The sequence below is a fragment of the Epinephelus lanceolatus genome, chromosome 5 (genome assembly GCF_041903045.1).
Source record: "Epinephelus lanceolatus isolate andai-2023 chromosome 5, ASM4190304v1, whole genome shotgun sequence".
In the NCBI taxonomy this organism is placed as follows: Eukaryota; Metazoa; Chordata; class Actinopteri; order Perciformes; family Serranidae; genus Epinephelus; species Epinephelus lanceolatus.
This window is the reverse complement of record NC_135738.1, coordinates 20,469,494-20,493,702: the sequence shown is the minus strand read 5'-3', so window position 1 is coordinate 20,493,702 and position 24,209 is coordinate 20,469,494. Positions and strand designations below refer to the sequence as shown.

Sequence of the window (24,209 nt, the reverse complement as noted above, 5' to 3'; positions counted from 1 at the left end):
ACAAGCTCCCATCTCCCCTCTGTTCCCATGTATGGGGATAACAATTGGAGAATGCTTGTTGGACCGCACACCTCCCTCCCTCCTCTCCCCGCTGGTGGTGGTCTCACCCAAAAAAATCATCAACTTTATTTGGACGGTTTATAAAAAATAATAATAATGAAGCGCGGATGTGGAATTTGTGCCGTCGCTGTCAAATTTGGATATCATCGTCGGCACATCAATGCCTGCTGTTGTTGTTGTACATGGTGGGACGGACGGATGATGCCTTGTGGTTCCGCGGGATGATGTCATGTATCGTTGCACCCCACGTGGGGGCCGTCGCTCTCCGATAGGCAGATGTGGCCGTATTCCTTCCGCGTAATCCGATTGGACAGATAGGCGCTTTCACGGCAGTTCAGCCCTGTTGCCTGTGTGTGGCAACCGGGGTAAGCTGGACAACTGGGGGAAATGCGAGATTGTGGAGAGTACCATGTTACGCTTTTAAAGAATCTCCAGCCTCTTCGAGTCGGAAGACAGATTTTGTTTGGGAGCATATATATATATATATATATATATATTTTTCTCTTTTTGGGATTAACCAGCCACAAAAGGCGCACATTCCTCGGAGGTTCGCGGCTGAGAATAAAGTAGTTTAATCGAGCCCGACCGCACCAAATTTTCTCCCAACTGCTCCCCCAGTCTGGCTGGGTGCGCTCCGGAGAGAGAGAGAGGATGCTTGTCGAGAGCTGCGTCCACCACGCTTACATTAGGAGGGATTAAGCGCATGAATTATAGCCCTACTCTTGTTTTTTTCTTCAGGAACAAAAGTCGGACGGACGGTCAGGACGCACGCACGGGTATGTATTTACCAGAGCTGTTGATTTCTTTCAGTTTTTTGGGGCGTACGCTCAACAGCGCACCGTTTCCATCGCTTTCCACGGAGTCAAGCAGTAGGTGGAAGCCAGCTGCTGTCGGTCGTGGCCTGCCTGGAGACGACCAGAGCGGGGTTTTGGTCATTTGATGAACATCAGTCAAGATTAAAGTCACCAATTAGACGCAAACATTAAAAATTGACTGCCTAAAAGTAGCGTCTTTATTCGATCTACATCATGTTTGCATCGGTTTAAAATGTAAATTGAGATTTTCTTTTCGGGTCCATGACTGACCACTGACCGAATAAGGTCATCAAGAAGACAGAAGCGCAGGACTAGTGCTGCTTTTTGACGCGGCTCTCCAATAACTGGAACTAGTTTGCAGTTGTGACTACTTATTACCAAACAACGTGCACTGTATTGTGTTTTTCTCGCGTCCAAAGATTAAACCGCGTCATTTTTTTCAACACAGGATTTTCACGACCTCCCCTGCCCCCCCTCCACCCCCCTGCCTGCTGAGACCGGTGTGACTGTGAGCACATTTCAACCATTTTGCCAAAGGACCTGCACACTGGAGAGATAAACAAAGGATACATTTCAAGATGTATCCACAAGGCCGACATCCGGTAAGACGCGCTTCCTCTTATACACTTACTACAGCTTACATATTTATGTGACAACACTGATGCTGACATGGTGCCTGACTGTGCTGATTCCCTCTGAAATCTGCCCTGCAAAGCGTTTTCCACCCCTTTTAATGCAGCTCATCAAATCTATATGGTTATATCACAATGCATTTATGCTACACCAGAATGTGCACTAAGTGGTAAATGGATGCAGATGGTTTGCATGCCTGGAGATATTTACTCAGCCCTACACTAACATATGACTCTGCTGAATATGGAGACAGGTGGTGGTTTTAATTCATTTTTGAGGTTAGGTTTCATTTTTCAGTGTGAGAGTGTATTCTTGTTGTGTTATTAGCTTCTGGAGGTGTGAAGTACACCCATCTCTCTGGGGTGGGAATGTCTTACTCACTGCAGAGGAGATATTATCTGGGAAGTAGTCTAATGTGAGAACTGTTCTTTTCCCCCCTCAGCAGCAGAAAATGAGGAATAAAACTTTCTGGATTGTACTGATGTGATGTTTTTTTAAACATTTCTTTCAGGCTCCACATCAGCCCGGTCAGCCTGGCTTCAAATTCACTGTAGCAGAGTCTTGTGACAGAATTAAAGATGAATTTCAGTTCCTCCAAGCCCAGTATCACAGGTAATGATTACAATGCATATCACCAAAGTATTACAGTGTTACCATTTACTCTGGATTGAATAATACAGATTACAGCTAATGTTTGGTTGTTGAATGAAATTTGCATGAATGACAAAAGACATTTTTTTAATCCTCTGCTGTCAAGTGCTTAAGTGCGAGTGAGTTATTGAAGAGATAGAGATGCCTGAAATTGACACCTTGTCTTCTATTTTAGTCTTAAGGTGGAGTATGACAAACTGGCCAATGAGAAGACGGAGATGCAGCGCCACTATGTCATGGTGAGATTATGTTACAATAGGGAGCAATTATGGTTCCAAATTGCAAGGCTTGTTGGAGATCTAGTTGGGGTGGAGCGAGACAGGCTATTGTGATCACCTGTGCGGTGGTTAGGGCGGGTTGAGTGTCAGGTACAGGCCTGTGAAAGGCCCCAGGGGGGTTTGATGTAGCTGGTTGTTATGGAGGGAGCTCTTCCTGACAGGCAGGCGGCAGCGGGCTGAGGCTCCATTATAGCGCGCCCCTGATCTCCAAGGGTCGACTGCAGCGTTGCCCTCTGTGTGTGCTGATCTGATTATTCTCCTAGGAGACTCCACGCTCAGACATATGCATGGCCATAAATTAGGTGTGAGCTGATGGTGGAGGGCCAGAGCAGTGTGTGGGAAAATGCACCGTGGCAAACAAAATGGAGGACATGGAACCTGCAGCGGTTTATTTTGCACAACCTTAGTTTCTGTTTAAAAATGTTGTCTCTGTATTTAGCAGGCTTTTAGAAAAACACTGGTGTGCTTACGATGCTGGAATGTATCTCAGACATGATGCAATCAGGAGGTTCTTCTGTGGCAGTGTGCTCTGTTGTCCCAGGTAAACACGCCAGGGATGACTTAAACCAATACGTGCAGGCTTAAGTTAAACATTCTTTTCACAGGAAAACAACATGTCAGCCTGACAGGGAGGAGGTTAGGTAAACATGTAGGGAAGTATCCCACAGCCAGAACTGGGTGTCAGGTTACGCTACGGCTGTGGGGCTCTGATCTCAGACAGAATGGCTCTCTTGTTTGAGAGTAATTTTCGAAGAAGCTAATGGACTGAATAATGCATTGGCCTCATCAAATAGACGCTGACTGGAAAGCCATTTCTGCCCTGGCTGCCACTTGTGGGCTCCACGGATTACATTTCAGCCAGACAGACTGACCTGGCTCGAAATATCAAGAGTGTTGAGCAATCGCGTTACGCTAAGTAAATAGACATCCTGGAGATCTGAGGGCTTAAGATGGTGATCAATAAATCTAACCCTTTCTTCCCTGTGCCCACACTATAAACAAAAAAATATTGATTTATTGGCTATTCGCTGTTAGCTGCTCAAAGAACTCCTTTTCTGTCTGATCTGAGTTTATCATGTTTGTCAGCAGAAGCTGGACTGTGGTTTTAATCATAATGTTCAAAACCATTTGATAATGTAATTAGTGCTGTGATCAATGAAAATATTGATTTTTGGCTATATGCAGAATATTAAGAGTGTAGGTTTCATTTCAACGTGGAGAGGGGGACACACTCATGCATATGCAACGTGTTTTGGGGGTCGTCCACCAGAAAATTTTGTGTATTTAACACTTAATGTTTGTACATTTTCTGCATCAATTAATGGTGTAAATATTTTTAATTTTGTCAAACCGTATGCTTTTATTGGAGGGGGACAAATGCACATGTTTTAAATATTAAGGGGGCGTGTCCCCTGCTTCCCCCTGAAAACTACACCTATGTCAGTCACATTGAAATGATGATTACAAGCATAATATATAATGTATATATAAATGCTGGCATATCTTGATTGTAAATGTCACTTTTTCTGACTTCATTCATCACCATGAAATCTTTGCTTTCGTTTCAGTATTACGAGATGTCCTACGGGCTGAACATAGAGATGCACAAACAGGTAGGCACCATCATGTTCTTCATATTTTTCAGCTCAGTGGTTTTCCACAGCGTCAGGGGATGTCAGACCCAGGAGGAACCACTCGTATGCTGTGAGCTGAACTGAGCATCGGTAATAGGCTGTAAACAGACGGATTTACTGCACACAAACAAGGCAATGCGATTGTAAACTTGTACCATGACTTGTATAATTGCTGTGGCTATTTTTTTTTTAAATTTGCTGGTGATGTAAAGCCTGGATTTGTCTCAGCCTTTTGATAAGATTAAAGGTAGACTTTGGCAGGCTCGGCCTTTGACTTAATGATTTAAGACAGAGGACTGCTGATGGGTCAGTATTTCTTTGTAAGATATACAGTAATTAAACGAGAGGGGCAAAAGTCCTTCAGTCACTTATTGTGCCCTTATCTCTATCCAAAGATCCTATCTTGTATTGCTCCACAGATCAGTCACACTGATGTTTTAAGAGATAAAGATTGCATAAATGAGTAATCTGGAGATTCCCATGCATGCTGCTGCTCTTAAACCAGTGAGGCTGTCCCCTCTCCCGCCACGGCCTAGCCTGGTTAATGACAGTGTTGGAGGCATGGCGGATTGGTGTGGTAGGGTGATCCATCAGTGTCTGGGCTGTGTGTCACACTGCCACATGTCTGTCAGGGCTCGGGCCGCTCTGATAGCTTCTGTCAGGCACTTATCGCCAACCAAAGGAAAGAGGAGGGGGATGGGAGCCGGAGAGGAGTTGGAGAATAGAGCTAGGGGAGGGGCAACGGCCCAGCTCTGTGTAAACAGGTTAATCGACTGATCCATTTTAGCGCCTGACTTTTATCAGGAACCTCAACAGAGCTGATGGAAGCGCTTGAATAATTCATCAGTGGGGCCCTAACCTGCTGAACGGCGTGTTTGTGAGCAAACAGTGTGGGCCCCGTCCATGCAGCTCCCCCAGCTTACAGCTCAGGCAGGGGAGGAGGAGAAGACGGGGAGTGGTTAACAGGCAGGGTTGGGATGGATTATTGGATGCACATAGGCATATTATTTTCCTGCCAGGAGATTTATTCCATAGTGAGGAAATCCATTCCTCTAACTGTGCCTTTTTCATTACCGTGCAGGGACATAATTCAGATTTCAGAACGCACACACACCGGCGCAGCTTAGATGGACTGATGTGGCAGTGTTATCTGATCCCTCTTTATCAGCCGTGACAGTATGTAGATGCAAACGGCTAATTTCTGCTGCGTGATGTCAGCCAGTAATTACCATCATCTGGTGCTTGTTTCCCAAGTGCTGTGCTGGGTTTTGGGTGGTGGTGGTGGTGAGGCTCGTGCAGATTTGGCTGTTACCTGTAGTCCTTACACAGACACAAGACACATGGCTGCAGGAATCATTTGCTAAGTAGCAAACTATCTGCCATACCCGGGGCCAAAACAAACTTGGTCAGCCAGCAGACTGTCTGCAGTGTTCATACAAAAGAGGCGTGTAGTGAAAAGTGGTGGGAGAAGCTGTGGCTCTCCAGTGCTCCCATATCCCCGCTCTGTCATTTGGGAATGGACAGGAGTGTAATAATTACAGGGTGTGAACAGTTGGATGTCAGATCCATTTATATAAACAGAAAGTTATTGTATTTTAAGACATGGCATGATTAAGGAGGTTATGGTATTATGGTGTTTTTGTTAGAATAAGTTTATTGTTTTACCATCACAGCCGTCCTTTACCCAAGATAATCACCTGACTGACTGTTGCGGCTGACAAGGTTAATCGTAGTAATGACTCAAGCATCCATTTAGGCAGGCTTTGGCCTTTCCCAGATCAATACAGATAACTTCAAATGCCAATTAGAAATTTACTCCGGACCTCACATTAACAAAGGCTCTGAGGCTTTTTGTAACATCTCAGTTCAGTGGAAATGTGTGTCATTTTCTGCCTTGGACGAGCCGCTGGTGAAGTGCGAGTCTAATTTTCTTCCTACTCGAAAAATCAGGAAACGGGCGATGCTGTCATCTTGGACAAATTGGAAGCCCTCTAAATCTGACTAGTCAAGTATTGTTTATAGATGGATCATGTGACCAGAGCCACCAGTAGTTTTCCCTCTGTATTTAATACTCATCAGTGTCTCGACTCCATTTTCCCACTGCTGATAGCAACAGGCGAATGCCTTTCTGCACACCATTGACAAGCCAGCCTGAGAGTGCTCTTAAAGTGGTGCTACACAGGTCCGAGTACCTGTAATTGTGTAGCAGCAGCGCAAAGCTGGCCTCTCAAGGGCCAAGCTGTCATCTACTTAAAGTGACAACAGCCCCATTTTTATCTGCTAGCAGAACCGGGGAAAAAAAAATCCAGCACTGCACTGTATCTTTTCTGACAGCAGTTGCAAGCTGAGTTGATGCCTTTTCCATGTATTTGCATGTTGTGTTGTGAGAGTGTAGAGGCTGCCAGTTGTTTAGGGCGCAGTGGATCAGCCACCTCCTGACCTCTCCCAGCCAGCTGTCACCATGACACTAAGCTACAGAGGAATGGACTGTGCGCTCAAGGCCTTTTCACAAATCCTGTCAAATGTTCGACTGCTATTGACATGGCTTATCTCAACAAACATGGATTATACAGGCTCTGTAGCTTTTCAACCATTTCTGAGGGCGTTCTTGAGCTCTTGCTCGAGCACTTACGACATTGCATTAATACTAATGCAGATAAAACCTTTATCTAACCCTCTTGTTGCGTTATTGGTTGTAGGTCACATTTATTGTGTGTCAGAGGAGGCAGAGTCTTTCTTGTCGGCAATCAAGTTATAATCAGTGTTGTTTTATGGACTCTTGTACTTTCTGTAACACATGCTACCATATATTTGTTTCACATTATTACCTCTGATCCCGGGCTTTACTCTGTCTCATCTGATATTTCATCTTCAGCTTGTTGTTTGTCCTGCTGGCTTGCCCTCCTAAGTGGCTATCCATGTTGCAGTTTGGGTCAGCAGGTCTCGTTCTGTTGGACATTACTCTCCAATCTCTCTGGCTCTGCTCAGAGGTAATATGTCTGGCTGCCAAAACTGCCTGGCATTTCTGCCATGTGTAATAAATAAGCTGGCGGTCTGCAAAGTACATTGTGTGTGCTGCTCCAAATGAAAAATCGGAGAAAATCCCTGTGATGTGTTTGTGTTCCGCAGTGGCCTTGGGTTGAACTGCAGCTCATAAATTCCATAGATGATGTAGCTTTGGCACTGTTATTTTTCTGCTCCCAGTGCAGAGCTTGAACCTGAGAGTCTCATCTCCCATCCCTGGAAGAAGAAGGAGGCAGAACGAGCCAGCTGTGCAGTGTTTTTACGGGGGGGGGGGGGTTGTATCACACCCATTGCTCCTTTTATCCACCATTCATTTGCTACGTTCATGTGATCGACAGGCTGAAAATTCAATTTAATGACCTGCCTCCAAGCACGTAATATGATTTTAAAGCCTGTTACGGTCAAGCAGAGGTTCCATTTGCATAATGATCCCAGCAAGATAGGGCTGCAGCCGTTGCCATGGCAGTTGGTAGACAAGCAGAAGAATGGAGGCAGGGCTCCGTGGATGGATGAGAGGTTGGGAGGGTGGTGGGCTGGGCAGCTGATTGCAGTGAGAAATGGCCCAGGCTTCAGTCTTGGAGAGGCAGAGCTCAAGCACACTGCGCTCTTAAGGTTTACAGGCTAGTAGTTGTCTTCTAATGGTATTGATCACAGATTTGAGGCGCGTTACCCTCGAGGTCATTATGGTTTGTAATCTTTGCTCAAACTGCAGTTATAACCTTTAATGTAAATTGCCTACACTGTCACATGTAAGTAAACAGTGCAGTCTGGTTCGTGGGCCTCACTTCCTGGGGTGTGGTTGTGTGGTTTAACTCTGGGGTTAACTGCAGGACAGCGCCGTTGCAGATGAGGGGAAGGAGGGCAGAGTGAGAGAGGATCCTCTCAACACAGCAGCACTCTGCCTGCTCATATCCGTTTAGCATGGAGTGCACTCTCAGCACAGCTGTGCTCCATCCCCCTGGGCTCTCCTAATGTTTTAAATATTTCAAATGTCAATATCACGCTGTTTAGAGGATGTTGAGTCAAGCAGTTCTGATTGCCGCAGTAATTGACTTAATCGGTGTAAACATTAAAGGCGGGGTTATATGAAGTCACTGTCTGTTCCATACTTTACCGTCTCATTTTGCTCCTCTTTTGTTTTCCAGACGGAGATTGCCAAACGGCTCAACGCAATTTTAGCTCAAATTATGCCTTTCCTGTCACAAGAGGTGAGTTTTGAATGCTGCTCTCAAATAATATCACAGTTTAAAATAAAGTCACTTATTGTTGCCTACATTCTTAAGATACTACTTCCAAAAAAAAAAAAAATCCAGGCTCGACAATTTTGAGTAATTGTGTGTGGCGTTTGCCCTCACTTTTAAAATTGCAGCAGCACTATGAAAATTAAGTGTGAAATTCTCTGATAAGTGAGTGTGGGTGCATGATAGATGTTGGCATGCCCCAATCATCTTTTGTAAATGTCTTCCCACAGCACCAACAGCAGGTTGCTCAGGCAGTGGAGCGGGCTAAGCAGGTGACTATGACTGAGCTGAATGCTATCATCGGGGTACGTGGACTTCCCAATCTGCCTCTCACCGTGTGTATACCCCCTTTTATTCCTTTATTTGACCTGCACATAAGCTGATTACTAGCTATACATAGTGTCTGAATTGTACAGTGAACAGAGTGTGATACACCACCTGCTAAAGTTGTAGTGCATATTTGCCTTTTCTTGAATCAAATATGTTCGTATATTTTGTCCTATTTATTACTATATTCCTCACCAATATATTCAAACTATATACAACAAGTGTTGCTCTCAGGAGCTGGTCTGTTGCTCCAGCTTTGGTCTCAGCGGTATCTTCACTGCCTTGTTGTGTGTTTATAAATGCGAGCCTGAGAGCTCTTGAGATCCCCTTCGCAGCCTGTATTGCTTTAATTGGCTAAGGTTTTAACGAGGAGCCTCATCCCTCACTGCTGACCTGGATAGCTGTGGGAATTAAAAGGCTGAGGGTGAGCAGAACACAGCCAGCGCTGCAAGCTAGCTGAGACAGTGCAGACAGCAGTCAGCCATCACAGCTCTGCTGCGCAGTTCTGCTTGCACACCGCAGCACTGAGCTGTAATGTGTGGTGTTCATCACCGCTTCAAACGCCATCTGCTCCTCATTGATCAGCTGCACTCCCCCTGCCCTCCTGAAACTCAAGTGATTGGTGTCACCCTCGATGAAAAGCCCAGGCTATCAGTGGTCTTATTACTACAGTTGAATCTTGCAGAGTCTTTAGCATGCACAAGAGGCTGGCCCAAAAGGCTGACTTGATGACTGGAGGCATATATTGGAATTCAATTAATGCCCCCTTGGTGACCTTTTGTTCCTGGATAATTGCTCCCTAGAATATGTCTGACTAGGTGTCTTGAGTTGATGGAGAACTGCTTGTTTTTTAATATGTTTATTAGACTTTCACTTAAACAGAGCATCTGCAAGGTGCAGTTCCTGTGTCTCACAGTGTATCACATTTGGAACAGTATAAAGCTGGAATATGTTTGTACTTTTAAATTTGTACCTGTGATCTGATCACCTTCCACTGTGGCTCTCCGTTGGCCTTTGGCTATAATTTAAAATTAATATCATTAAAAATCTACATTTTATAAAATATTGGACAAGTCCAGTCATGATTTTATTATATGGTCCTATTTGGCAGCCGGCCTGTTTTATGAAACACTCAGGCCTCCACCCAAGTCACGCCGGTTGCTCATGTCAGAGGAGGTGGAAATGTAGCTACTGTATGTTTTACGAATACCTTTCCATTAGTTATTCATTGAGGAGAAGCTCTGTAGGCATGCCAAAATCCTCATGCATATTGTAGAGCAAGGTGGGGTGAAAGAGCGTGCCAGGCAGACAGGCAGCAGCCAGGAGCCAGCTGCATGCCTTATTGATGGGGCTGAGGGCCATTAATAGGATGCAACTAGGGCAGCTGCTTGCGTCGAGATGAACCTGACTGGTGGCGGCTCCTGTTTGATTAGAAAACACACAAAATATTGAAGTCAGCCAAGAAGTAGTTCAGATGAGCGCACCTGTCTCTCAGCGAGTGGCCACCTGGATAAACCCACACAATGGCTTTGATTTAACAGGATGTTAACGTTAAAGAGATTTATTTTGTGTGTGAAATCATTGATTGCAGTATATGATGATAAGGAGAGAGGGAGAGCGTCTAGAGCAGCTGTTGCCCTGACTGTTTTCTGTCCTCCTTTTCAGCAGCAGCAAGCTGCCTACCCAGCTCTCATGGTCAGTGGCATCCACGAATATCTGTATGTGCCATGCTGTTGTTAATTGACTTGGTGTGTGCACACATCTGGGCTTAAAGAGCTTGTGCATGTTGCAAGTGCTATGCATTAGTTAGTGTAGTTAGTACACTAGAGACTACTAGAATACATTTGCTCAATTTTGCCCGTGTGTGTGTGTGGTTTTTTTTCTCTAGATCCACACAGTCTGAGAAAAAAAGGGGCAAAGAGTAGGTCTTTATCTTGGAATATTAAATTAGAGGAAATAGGCCAGACTCCTTTCTTTATTTATTATTGTCTTCATTTATGGCCCTCTAATGAGGGCTCTTGCTGATCAACCATGCATATTACCCATCAGTGCCTCATTAAACACAATGAGCAAGGATGGCTCTCCCCTGCCAATGAACTGGCTCCTTAATTTCCCTCATGGACACAATATTATAACACACTCGCTCTCTTGCTCTCCTTCTCTCCCTCTCTTTCTCTCCCTCTCTCTTTGTGTCCTGGGTACATTTTGTAATTGGATTGACATCTGCCCTATGGAGCAAAGGACAAGGTTGCAAGTTAAAAACCTCCCTATTTTCCAATCTAGTCTACTCTAGCTCCAGGGCAGATAATGTAGAAGCAATTAAAAAGACCCTCTGGATGTGATTTTAAGGACGTGTTTTAGAAGTAGGTGCCCTTTGTAAGACCTACGACTGAATATCTCCAAAGTAAATTTGAAAGCAAGTTCCTTCGGCGTTAATGTATTTTTAACTGTGTGTTAGGCGGGTCCACCACATTGTGCTGCGTGTTGTACCAACTCCCCAGTCATTATGAAGTGCCTAATATTCCTGAAATGGCCATAAATGGTCACTGATTGAAGTCCGTCTTGTAAAAGAGAGGAGGCACACGCTGTTACAGCAGCTGAATTATTCAGCTGGCTCGTAGACGGGTAATAAATTGCTGATGTTTTTATTGGTGTCTCAGCTAAGTATTATTTAACCTTGCTTTAAACTGCTTACTTCCATGCTGAGTGCCTTTTAACTCCCATCCATTTCCCCGTGCCTTTCAAATATTGATGGTGAATATTGGAGGGTTGACTGAGTGCCAGCATGGGACCCCTGGTCCTGGCTCCCACAGCAGCCTTCCAGACGCACACACAAACACACACTCAAATACTTAGACTGAGAGGGAAGGAGTGCCAGCTTCTGGCACTTAGTGTTCCCACAGTGTCTTAAAGTATGGGTGTGCAAATGATTCATGTTCTGTTAATCCAGGAACATGAATATGTGAGGAGTAAATAGACGCTGGTTGTGTTTTTGAAGTGTTTAAAAAGCAGGTGGTTGTTTAGCCCACAGGCTGACAGATTCCTACACAGATTCATGTTCCTCAAGAGGATTGCTCAACTCACTGATGGCATAGGAGTGCTGTGGCGCTGCAGTGTGAAATGCACTAGTTTACCTGATGTGAAATAATTCCTCTGCGTTAAGCAGTTTGTCATTGATGTGGAATTAATTTTTTGTTCAACTCATCATGCACTGTTAACGCTATCAAGCGCTCCATCTGATGCGTTAGACGTGTTGAGCAGTTGATCGTTATTCATAACTTCTACTCTCCTCAGCACAGATCTAGGGCTTATGCCACCCTGGCCTGGTATGGAAATAGCACTGAGGGGGATTGCTGTTGGATTCTGACAGTAATAGATGTGTGAATGTGCTAATATCATCCAGGGTTTAACTGATCAGCCTCATGTTTAGTGTGTGGTTTCTCCTTGCCTTTTCCCTCCGACCCACTCGGTGTCTGTCTGTCTATCTCCCCCTTTCTGCTTGCAGCAGCAGCAGCTCCAGGCACAGCACCTCTCCCATGCTGCTCACGGGCCTCCGGTCCAGCTGCCACCTCACCCCTCAGGCCTGCCGCCGCCTGGCATCCCTCCTGTGACAGGCTCCGGATCAGGCCTGCTGGCACTCGGTGCCCTGGGAAGCCAAGCCCACCTCCCAGTGAAGGATGAGAAAAACCACCATGATCTGGAGCACAGAGGTGAGGAGTTCAAGCATACTGCTGTCCAATTAGGCATTGGCTGCTTAACCAGTTTATTTAGAGGAATTGAAATGCATATTATTTTTAACATTATTGCATTGATGTTAAACAGGGAAAAACCAATTTAGTGCAGAGTGCTTCTCACTCTCTAGGGCGGAATCGTAGGGCCCTTAGGTGAGGAGCACATCCTGTCTGTTCACATTCTGTCTGGGTAATGAGCTGGTACATTCCCAGCCCATGACTGCATAAGCTATTCAGCAGCTCTAACACACGTTGATAAGAGGGGCCTTATGCCCTGCAGCTGATTCTCACACGTTCAGCCAGAAGCATCTGTTATGATATGCTAACTGACGTGTTTTTCTCTTTGCTCCACTTGCTTTCCTCATAACCTTGGCTGCCATTGTGATGTCTGCGACACAGAGAACACGGTGAGTGTCCAAACCCGCAACTATTTTTGTTGCAGGGCTTGTTGGTTTCATAATTCATCAAACTTCCCCGCCGCGAATGTCAAGTAAAAAATTCCTGCCAACAGCATGCTGCAGCTGATTTCATGCACTGTTGTAATCTGCTTTCAATAAAATGATTAATTGGAAATGAGGCTTGGAATATAAGTCCTGTGTGTTTAATCCAGAAGGGAAATGACTGGTATCATGCTGGAGAGATTAGAAGCCTTGTAATTTCATCACAATTAAAGAAAGACTTTGACTTCCCCTTCTTAAAGGATTTATTTGATCCCTTCTACTGTCTCCCTTGTTTACCAGCTCACTCTCCTCCTTGGCATGTGATGAATATTTATGAACACAAATGGAGAATTGTTTTGTTTTCTTTTTTCTCCACCCCGTCTGGCTGGACCTGCTAAAGCGTTTTATTTGAATGGCTGCGATCTCTGATGGCTTGTGATGTGCCTGTGAGATTGTGTTTCTGTAGGCTGGGCCAGTTGAATGGGTGCAGTCATGTCTGAAGAAATGGAACTCCTGGGGCGATTAGCAGGCCTGTTTTGTTTCTGTGCTCTTGTCCCAGGTCATCTGATAGCAGAGTGGTGACTTTGGTTAATGAGTCACGCTAAGCATCTCTTTAAAGGTCAGCCATTATGCAGACAGTGGCCCTTTGCCCAGACTGCTAGTCCATCGGCCATTGTTCACTTCTCTGGGCTGCCACTGACTTAGTCCATGTTGTTGCTTTGGTCTTCAGAAGAAGGGACAGAGGGAATCAGGAGAACTTGGCAGTTTACAGGCAAATGGCAAACTCCTGTGAAAGCCGCTGGACACCTGCCTAGTTCCTCCCATTCTGTTGGCGTTTGGAGTGAGCTGTCCCAGCTTGTGTGGGCAGGCAGGCTCCATGAAGAAGCACCAGTCAGTCCCACGCTGCCGTGCCCACTGGCAGGATATAGATTCTCTTTCTTTATCAGAGCTCAAAGCCTGAGCTGACATGGTGCCCAAGCGCGCTGCGGCAATCAATGCCCACAACATACAGTTTCCCTCTCTCTCTCTCTTTCTCTCTGCGTCTCTCCACCCCTCTCTCTCTCTCTCTCTCTCTCTCTCTCTCTCTCTCTCTCACGCTTAGCCTGACTGACTCCGGAGAAAAGGCCCTCTGTTCAGCCACAACACACTGCTCATGTCCCTGTGAGGCTGTTTGTTGTCCAGCTATGAGGAGGAGGGAGCCCAGCTCAGAAAACAAGCCCTCCTCCTTTCAGTTCAGATAACGGCCCATTCTGTTGTTTGGCCAGGGACAGGCTTGTGTGTGAGATTGGGCTTGGCTGGTGTCAGGGTACTGCTTGGAGCTGGCCTACAGCTGCATTTTAAGAGTCCGCAGCATCCACAGTTGCGTGAATGAGGCATTTTTAGTGTTTGGATTGGCACAGTGTGTTCTCTGTGAATTTGTAACGGATGAATGACTCACTGCTCTCTTTTACAATGAGAGACGAAATGGTAATAAAGTATGTTTGGTTTTTCTCCTGGCAGAATAACTCTGTATCCCCCTCCGAAAGCTTACGCACAGCCAGTGAGAAGCACCGCAGCTCCTCTGACTACAGTTTGGACTCTAAGAAACGCAAAGTGGAGGAGAAGGACAGCATGAGCAGATATGTAAGTTATTAAAGGAACTGTGCAACATTTTGGGGAATCCTCTCATTCACTTTCTTGCCAGACTCAAAATAAGAAGGTCAATACCACTGTCTGTCTGTTAATCATGAAGCTACAACCAAGTGTTGGTTAGCTTAGTTAGTGTACAGACTGGAGACTGGGGGCAGAAGCTAGCCTGACTCTGTCTGAAGGTAAAAAACAACACCTGTCAGCTAATTATTTAAAGAAGCAATACGTAGGACTTTGTGGCATCTAGCGGTGAGGAATGCACATTGCAACCAGCTGAAACTTATGCCATGAGCCAAGCATGAACTCCTGGTTAGTTTTACAGGAAGCTAAATTATCAACAGAGGTCTCTTCCTCTCCAAAACAAACCGACTAGGTGATTAAAACCAGTAAAAATACTGAATAAAGCAGTTTCACATAACAAATCATCTGCCGCTGTTCGCAAGTCAGAGACAGGCTGCTTGCCCAGCCCCTGCTGATATGTGCTCACCTCTTTTCTCTAATGACTTAAGATCCAGACGTTCAGAAGTTTATTACCGGGAGCCGAATTTTCCACAGAGGTCTCTACCTTCCCAAAACAAACCAACCAGATGATTAAAACTGGTAAAAACAATGGATAAAGCAGTTTCAGGTTCATATCAGTGTTTCTCCAATGCTCTTTGGTAAGTCGGAGACGGGCCACTAGCCCAGCACCTGCTAATATTTGCTCACCTCTTTTCTCTGATAATTTAAGATCCAGACATTGAGAAGTTTTTTACCGGTAGCCAAATTATCTGGAGAGGTCTCTTCCTCCCTAAAATAAACAGACCCAGTGATTTAAATGGCTAAAAAAACAGAATGAAGCAGTTCATGTACAAATCAGTGTTTCTCCAGTGCTGTTTGGCAAGTCAGAGACGGGCCACTAGCCCAGCGCCTGCTAATATGTGTTCACCTTTCTCTGATAACTTAAGATCCAGAGGTTCAGAAGTTTATTTTTTTTTTACCAGGAGCAGAATTATCCGCAGAGGTCTCTTACAAAACAAACGGGCCCTGTGATTTAAACTAGTAAAAACACTCTATAAAGCAGTTTCATGTTAAAAATCAGTGTTTTTCTGACTTTGTCTGGCCCTTCATGGAGGGGCTGCTAACTACGGTGATCGACATGAAAATGCAAATGGCCCTATCTAGAGCCAGTGTTTAGATTGTCCATTCTGGGCTACTGTAGAAACATGGCGGTGCATCATGGCAAATTTGGTTTTACACCAGAGAAAACATACTTATTATATTATATTCCTTTTCTGCCAATATATCCCCCTAAATCCTACGCACTGGATCTTAAAAAGCTTATATCTTGTTTGTTTAAGCCACACAAAAACCAAAGTGGAAAAAAATGCCAACACATTGTGGTTTTATGGGGGGTTCATTTTTGGCCAGCAACAGACACTTCCTGGAGTATTTGCTGGTTGCCTGGCAACCTCACCGTGAGTCCAGGAAGTCACTGCTCCTGGCTCCAGGCTCATCCAGCTCTCTGGCAAGAAGGCAAATAAACCTATTTCCCAAAATGTCAAAGTACTCCGTCAACCCTCCTGTGGTCAGAGACATGTTTCAAAGGTTTAAAAAAAAGAAATTGTCAGAGTGACTAATTTGTCCATTATCATTACAGGACAGTGATGGAGAGAAAAGTGATGACCTGGTGGTAGATGTGTCTAATGAGGTGAGCAGAGCAGCACATAACTGTAAATGGCATATTGACACGCACTGAGATGAAGCTGTTACATTAACGTCAAAATCTATTGCTGTGTTCCTCCAGGACCCTGCCACCCCACGGGCAAGCCCAGCCCACTCGCCACCTGAAAATGGCATTGACAAGCCTCGCCCTCCAAAGAAAGACACACCCAACAGCCCTGCGTCAGTGGCATCCTCTGGAAGCACCCCATCATCCAAGGCCAAGGAGCTCAGTCATGTAAGACACCAAGAGTTACGAACAAACTAGGACAGAAAGGGTTTAAATGAGAATTGCAGAGAGAGCAAAGGGATATGTGCAAATAAATCTAGGACGTTTTCTGCAGTGGATTAGGAATGGCTGTCGGTGCTTTAAGTGCATGACTAAACGTCAGGGATAATATTGTCCCGCATCAGGATCAGTCAGGTCTTCTCTGTTAATAGCTCAATGTATTTAACTCCTCCAGGATTTTTTTCCCTCTGCCTCACTAAAAGATTAAAGCCAAAGCAGTAAGGGGATAAAAACGGCCCCATCTCCATTGTGGCCGTAATAGGTTTTAGAATAAATAGCAGTTTATGGCTCTGCAGGACTATGAGGGTTGTCAGAATTAGATTGGATTAAGTTCAGTTTGCTCTCAAATTGTCAGTCTGCACAGTGCCTGGTTTCCGGGATTGTGAATGTGCTTGCTCTCTCGTTCCCTCGACAGAATGACAAATCCTCCACGCCTGGCCTCAAGTCCAACACCCCCACCCCCCGCAACGATGCCCCCACCCCTGGCACCAGCTCCACTCCCGGGCTCAGACCCATCCTGGGCAAACCACCAGGCATGGAGGCTCTTGGTTGGTACCAATGTCTTTCCTCGCTAGCAGCTGAAATAATCTTTTTCCATCCTCTCCCAATGTACTGTTGTATCACATACTAATATCCTCCTCCTGTCTTTGTACGTAGCAGCCCCAGCTTTGCGGACCCCTCTGTCCATCGCAGGCTCCTACCCTACCCCCTTTGCCATGATGGGCCATCATGAAATGAATGGAGGCCTGACGAGTCCTGGTGTGTATGCTGGTCTGCACATCTCCCCTCAGATGAGCGCTGCAGCAGCTGCAGCCTATGGACGCTCCCCCATGGTAACACACTTTCCTGCCCTTTAATGTAGCTATATCTGGGATCATCTAAAAGCACTGCACATAGTTAAATGAATAGTATGACATTTTGGGAAATATACTCATTTTCTTGTTTGCCCAGAGTTAGATGAAAAGATCAATACCTCTCTGTATCTGTCTGTTAAAGGTTCCTTGTGGAGTTTTATACCTTTAGTGGCACTATAGAGCTGTTTATTGTCAGCCCCTTTTACACAGCCTGTGTAAGGCAGGAATGTTACTCTGTTATTCCGCCTCATCGTTCTGTATAAAAGGTACGAACACAGAACAGGGGGACAGAGTTGTTCAACCTTTAAAGGCAGCAGAGGAGACAGTAACAAAGCCAAATTGATGTCTGTGTAAAAAGTGAGCCGACGGAACAAGTGTGGCGTTTTGATGACGTGTTATGTGTGCAGCTTTAAAGAGCAGCTGATAGCAGTTAGCAGCTAACTCAGAGAAGATAAAACAGCAACCGAAAAATGTCTGCAAATTGGCGAGACAGTGAGGTCCAGGAGCTCCTTACGCTCCCAGCAGAGGACGAGATCAACCACCGTATAGCAGCGGCTGTATATAATTGTTGCTGCCAAGTTATGCCATTGTTATTGTTTATAAAGTGCTGCCTGGCATGTATATCTCACACTCGACACCAACGCTGTTTTGTTGCACATCACGTCTATCAAGCCTCTTTTGCTTTTGAAATTCCTGCATGCTATCTATCTAAAATCAAATGATGAGGTGGCGCTATGCTGGCATTATTTGATTCTGTGTAAATAAGCAAAGTTGATGTAATGAAGGATTTTCACTGCGGCAGTCTTATGTGTGGGCCCAAAAAAACTTTTGGACAGAGCCAGGCTACATGTTTCTAATCTTTATGCTAAGGTAAGGTAGTTGGCTGTAATTTCATATTCAGAGGAAAGATATGAGAGTGGTACCGATATTCTCATTTAACTCTGAGCAAAAAAGAGAATGAGAACATTTCCCAAAATGTCTATTTCTTTCAGAAAACACCATATGGATTTTACTGTGATAATTGGACAGAAACAAATTTGTTATTCAAAGGTTATTTCCATCTTGTCACTTTTCAGGGGTTTGATCCTCACACCCACATGAGAGCTCCAGGCCTTCCAGCCAGCCTCACATCCATCTCTGGTGGCAAACCGTAAGTGTCTCGCCAAATGTGTTCAAGTAATACATTTTTAAAAACAGCAGTGATATACAAACACGTCTTGTCTTCTCCTTCAGGGCTTACTCCTTCCACGTCAGCGCAGATGGTCAGATGCAGCCCGTGCCCTTCCCACCCGATGCCCTCATCGGCCCCGGTATCCCACGCCACGCCCGTCAGATCAACACGCTGAGCCATGGCGAGGTGGTGTGTGCTGTTACCATTAGCAACCCCACACGTCATGTCTACACTGGTGGCAAAGGCTGTGTCAAAATCTGGGACATCAGCCAACCTGGCAGCAAGAGCCCGGTGTCCCAACTGGACTGTCTGGTGAGCACCGCTGCTGATTCACGTTTGACTCATCAACAACTCTTTTTTTTTTTTACACCTAGTTCTGTTTGTGTGGTTGTTTCGAAAGGTAATGAACTGTATACACAACCTCATTCCATTCACAATGGGATAATCCTTTGTTATACATGAGGACCACAACAGGCACACAGCAAATGTACTGGTACACAAATGCAGTTGATGCTTTCATTCAGTGTTTGTGTAAAATAGAAGAAAGTACTTTTGGCAACAACCAAAGAAGACAATGAAAAACAGCACAGAACATTTTAAACGGTAGCTGGCTTAAAGTGTGAACATCAACAAATAAATGTGTTAACATAACAAGCTGAAAACTCAAAATATTGCAGTGTAGGTTTGAGAATACCCCGAGGATGGTTTATTATGACAGAAGGATTTTCATCCTCTTTCCCACTGACTTGTTCCTAAATCTCTCTCCAGCTCCACTGACCTGAACATGTATTGATTCGCTTTGTCCTCTGTGCAACAGAACAGGGATAACTACATCCGCTCCTGTAAGCTGCTGCCTGATGGTCGCACATTGATTGTTGGAGGCGAGGCCAGCACATTGACCATCTGGGATCTGGCCTCTCAGACACCCCGCATCAAGGCTGAGCTCACCTCCTCAGCCCCGGCATGCTACGCCTTGGCCATCAGCCCTGATGCTAAAGTCTGCTTCTCCTGCTGCAGTGACGGGAACATTGCCGTTTGGGACCTGCACAACCAGACTCTCGTCAGGTTGGAAGAAAACACTTATTCACTCTGTGTGGGCTCTGGCCCCCTAACAGGATTGCTGTTGTGTGAGTAATTTTAAAAGGGGATGTCAATAAATGTTTTTATGCCTCCTGACTTTGATTGCAGGCAGTTCCAGGGTCACACGGATGGTGCTAGCTGTATCGACATATCCCATGACGGCACTAAGCTGTGGACGGGCGGTCTTGACAACACTGTTCGCTCCTGGGATCTGAGGGAGGGTCGACAGCTGCAGCAGCATGACTTCACTTCACAGGTACAGCCCCATTTTATAAAAAAAAAAAAAAAAAAAAAGAGAGAGATGGATAACACACATCCGCAGACTCACTGTGGAGGGCAGCTTCCTTTTAGCCCCAGAACTGTCAGTAATTACTGCTCTGTCCCATTTCCAGATCTTCTCCTTGGGCTACTGTCCGACTGGAGAGTGGCTGGCTGTGGGCATGGAGAGCAGCAACGTGGAGGTGCTCCACCACTCAAAGCCTGACAAGTATCAGCTCCACCTGCACGAGAGCTGTGTCCTCTCCCTCAAGTTCGCCTATTGTGGTATGAACACACACACTAAAATGAGGGAGAGATAATGCTGACTGTACTTAACCGCAGAGGGGCCTCAGCCTGTCCTATTTTTTTTTAGTGCTTATACTACAGTACCCTTTTTTCAGTCCGAATGCCTATTGTGTTTTGAAGGTTACCTGATAACTCTTCATTTGCAGGTATTTTTAGTCAGACAGGGACGATATCCCTGTCATCTGATTTAGAGCTATTATAATACTTGAGTGCAAATTCAACATGTATTGTGATTTTCAAGTATTGTGATTTGATATTACTATTTATTGCAATTTTTGTTCACTTTTTTGACACTAGACAAGAAAAAGTTAAATGATACACTTCTAAAGACTATGTATCATGAGACATATTTCTAAAAATCATGCAAATCACATGTCGGCCAGTCTGACATTTATTTCAGCAGCATCATACACTACATAGAAGAGTGGTAAACAAAGAAGCAACTGTTTACATTGTTATTTATTCATTTATTATTTAACAATTCTATTTATTTCATGCTTTGTGAAGAGTTATATATTAAATAAAGTTTACTGACTTACTTATGTCAATGTACAATAGAATTAATAGAAAATCTATACTTTTAACGTTAACTTGATCTGCATAACTTTCTCCCAGACATTGATTTATTTGTGGTGATGACCTTAATATTAACACTGACCGCCACTTATTGATTTTTTTTCTGGTTTTTAGTATTTAAATTTGCCCTGCTCTTGCTGTCTCACTCTGTGTTTATTAGACCACAAATGAGACAAGACTAAGCTAGCGAGTGCACCTACAGTCCCTCTGCTTCAGACAGCTGCTGACAGCGTAAAATCCAGTGCCGATATTCACAATAGGCTGGATCTAATTTGTGTAACAGCAGCAACAGAAAGTTTTTACTGTTCAAGTGGGAGTTAACACTGGACTGGCTGAATTCGAGTTGCTATTTTAACAGCTGAAGGTCCGTTTCTTGACCATCGGTCATTTCCTGCTTTCCCGTTTCAGCTTTGTTTTTCTTTAACTGGATATGACATCACGTTTCTCATAGATTACCACAATAAAAGCAGCAACTTCTTTCGACATCTGCATTTGAATGATATGATTAAGGCATTTAAATAAACATTAAAAAAAAAGTTGCAGCACTGTGGTGCAGTGGTTAGCATTGTCACCTCACAGCAAGAGGGTTCCCAGTTCGAATCCAGGGTGGGGGTGCCCTTCTGTGCAGAGTTTGCATGTCCTACCCATGTCAGCGTGGGTTATCTCCGGGTACTCCGGCTTCCTCCCACAGTCCAAAGACATGCAGGTTAGGTTAATTTACCCTGCAATAGTCTGGCGACCTGTTCAGTGTGTACCCAACCAATGTCATGGCTCCAGTCCCCTTAGGACCCCTAACAGGATAAGTGGTTACAGAAAATGAATGAATGAAAAAATGTTGCAATACTGACGTGAATCAGGTGGGGGGTTTTTTCACCTTATTTTTATACCATTTCTTAGTCCAAAGAGGCCTGATTGCACTGCTGTTTTGTCTGCAGGTAAATGGTTCGTAAGCACTGGGAAGGACAATCTGTTGAATGCTTGGAGGACTCCGTATGGCGCCAGCATATTCCAGGTATGCAGATCAATACACTCTGTCTGCAGCCAGTCCAAAAGTATGCACAGTTGTCTCTGAGAGGAAGGGCACAGCGACCGCTGTCTGACAGGACTCTCCTATCAGTGAAAACTGAACCTGAATTATTGACCTGACAAAGAAGTCTTTTTGAGGGGCATCATGCCAGAACTTGATGTCATTGCAATCTCATCTTGCCCTGTAGTCAGCTAATCTTCTCCACTTAACTTCAAATGTCGTTCAGAATGTTAACTGCCTCTGAGACTAACATGTTTTTTATCTCCTGCAGTCCAAGGAATCCTCATCTGTCCTCAGCTGTGACATCTCGACAGACGACAAGTATATTGTGACAGGCTCTGGTGACAAGAAGGCCACTGTATATGAAGTGATCTACTAGAACAGACTGCTTTGGATGGGAGCATGCTCGTGCTCAGGAACAGTAGACTCTTCTCCATCTACCTTCCCTCACACAGACAGCATGGATGTTGCCTGCAGCCCCGGGGTGGATGGGCAGGAAGTTTGGCAGTGCCAGACTGAAGTGGACGTTGGTGCTGTTGTGGCCGTGGATGCTGTGACCTTCGGCTCTGCCCTTCCTCACTCATACAACTAACACTTGTACAGCAAGTGCAGTTCCCCAAGGCACTAAGAAGAAAATAATGTCTTGCTGTTGCTTTTTTTATTCGTCCTTTTTAATGTGGAGATAAAGTTCCATGACACAACTAGAAGCGGCGCTTCGCTCTGGAGCTTCTCCCTTGGAGGTCCTGTGAAAAGTGTACATAATGGAGTAATAAAAGGCTTTTTATAGATTTATATTTTGGTGTCCAGTTACGCTTGTGATGGTTCTTTCTTGTTCTCTCCGTGATTTTCTGTCCCCTCTGGGGATGGAAATTAGATTAGGACTTTGTAAGAGGATATTCTATTTCAGTTTTTTTCCCTCCTCTGCTTTTTTTTCATGTTCGTTGTCCAGAATGACCTTTTCGGAAATCTAATTTGGATTTTTTTTTTTTCTCCCTGACAACGGCATTTTTTTTTCTTCGCTATTTGCTGTAACACAGACGTTTGTCCCATGGATTTTAGCAGTGGAGATTCTGGAAAGGTCCCTTTTTTCAGACTGGAAGAAGGAGAAAATCATGGTTTCCAGTTACATCTACCCTCTGGCCCTGGTCAGCAGAAATTCAACTTTATAATGAAGACCTATCACTGAACACTGGCTGCTTTCAGTGACATTTAAATGGATAACTATTAACTGGAGGACTCATGGATTTGTTTTATGGAGAAGCAGCTGTGATTTGAGTTCAGTCTGTTGACTCGACTATTGTATGAATCTTCATTTCTCCATTCAGCAAAGTTTAGTCATCAGTCTAAGAGTTAATTATTGCCTCTCTCGTTTGACTCTCCGTGACTGATGTGCAAGACTTACATGGTTACTCATAAAGGTGGCAGGTGAAGCCATTACCACATTTGACGTTTTGGGTATGCTCTGTTTGCTTTCTTCAGTATTTCATAATATTCGACTACAATCTTCTCATAGGCAGGAATGGTCTCTCATAAACACACATTAGACTGTGTAGCATACACGTGTCATCATCCCTAAGGATTGTACAGTTGACAGTTGTTGATAAATCAATAAACTGTTTTTATATAAAAGAAATAATCTTGGCTGAATTTCTACAGCGCTGGTGCCTTGCTACTGTTGAACATTTTAAGGAATAATTTAAATTTCTGGGAAACAAGCTTATTCGCCTTCTTGCCAAGAGTTAGATTTCACAGGACTCAAGGAAGCTCTTGGCCAAGAACTAGTCAAGCACATAGCTCATTGTAAAACCTCAACATGTAGTTTTTACACTTCAACCCTAGGATTTAAATAACAAGATATGATGTGTTAATTAGTGAGCTTTATAGGTGCTGGTAGGCAGACTTCAGGCTTTTGTACCAAACACTTCTTGGGACTCCGTAAGAGGAACTGCCCACATGGGGGGCTAGCCCGAGAACTTAATAGCATCAAGGGCTTTTTTCCTGGTTGCGGTCGCACCGCCAATAGGAACGCTCAAGTGATGGCCAGTGATTAGTAATAGCAACATCACTTTTGCTGTGAAGAGTCAAAATAGCATTGTATTTCCACCGTTGCATATATACTCAGTAGAGTCCATATGTCTGTGTTTTCGTCCATTTTTTTGTCAGGAGCTGTTGTTTGTGTTTTGTGTTGTCTGTTGTTTACACGGCTGACAGGTTTTGTTTTTTTTAAAAAGGCAGTTGCCAGTGCTGCATTGGCTGTGTTTGACCATTCAGCGTACGCTTGTGTAACTCATGGTTCCTCTTGTGCTGGGTGAGCACCTACTCTGAGGCAGAAGTTGAAGATGTTGCCCAAAACGGCGTTCTGAGAACTATGATTGTTCCTTGTTCTTGCTGTGACTAACCCACAAAAATGGGGATTCTCAGAACTAAGTTCTTAGCCAAGCTAGCTGTTTCCCCATTTTTGCTCTTTATGCTATGGCATGCCTG

At 44.6% G+C, this 24,209-nt stretch overlaps 1 protein-coding gene across 4 annotated transcripts; it reads left to right on the top strand.

Annotated features, from left to right (window-relative positions):
• The first annotated feature begins 347 nt into the window (after window positions 1-347).
• On the top strand, window positions 348-23,358 carry tle3a (TLE family member 3, transcriptional corepressor a). 4 transcript variants are annotated; one of them, XM_078167859.1, is made up of 20 exons: window positions 1,325-1,477; window positions 2,020-2,120; window positions 2,335-2,398; window positions 4,006-4,050; window positions 8,241-8,303; window positions 8,567-8,641; window positions 12,169-12,373; window positions 14,177-14,193; window positions 14,335-14,457; window positions 16,103-16,153; window positions 16,250-16,402; window positions 16,869-17,001; window positions 17,111-17,286; window positions 18,384-18,457; window positions 18,541-18,790; window positions 19,296-19,543; window positions 19,667-19,814; window positions 19,951-20,101; window positions 21,634-21,710; window positions 21,997-23,358. In XM_078167859.1, exons 1-20 carry the CDS (start codon window positions 1,454-1,456, stop codon window positions 22,102-22,104), a joined length of 2,286 nt encoding a protein of 761 aa, XP_078023985.1. In that variant the 5' UTR covers window positions 1,325-1,453; the 3' UTR covers window positions 22,105-23,358. The 4 variants fall into 4 exon arrangements, 3 of the variants coding, with proteins under 3 accessions (XP_078023985.1, XP_078023984.1, XP_078023983.1); XM_078167858.1 differs by lacking the exon at window positions 14,177-14,193 and adding an exon at window positions 12,794-12,801 and having other exon boundaries at window positions 8,567-8,671; window positions 12,172-12,373; XM_078167857.1 differs by lacking the exon at window positions 14,177-14,193 and adding an exon at window positions 12,794-12,801 and having other exon boundaries at window positions 8,567-8,671.
• The last annotated feature ends 851 nt before the right edge of the window (window positions 23,359-24,209 follow it).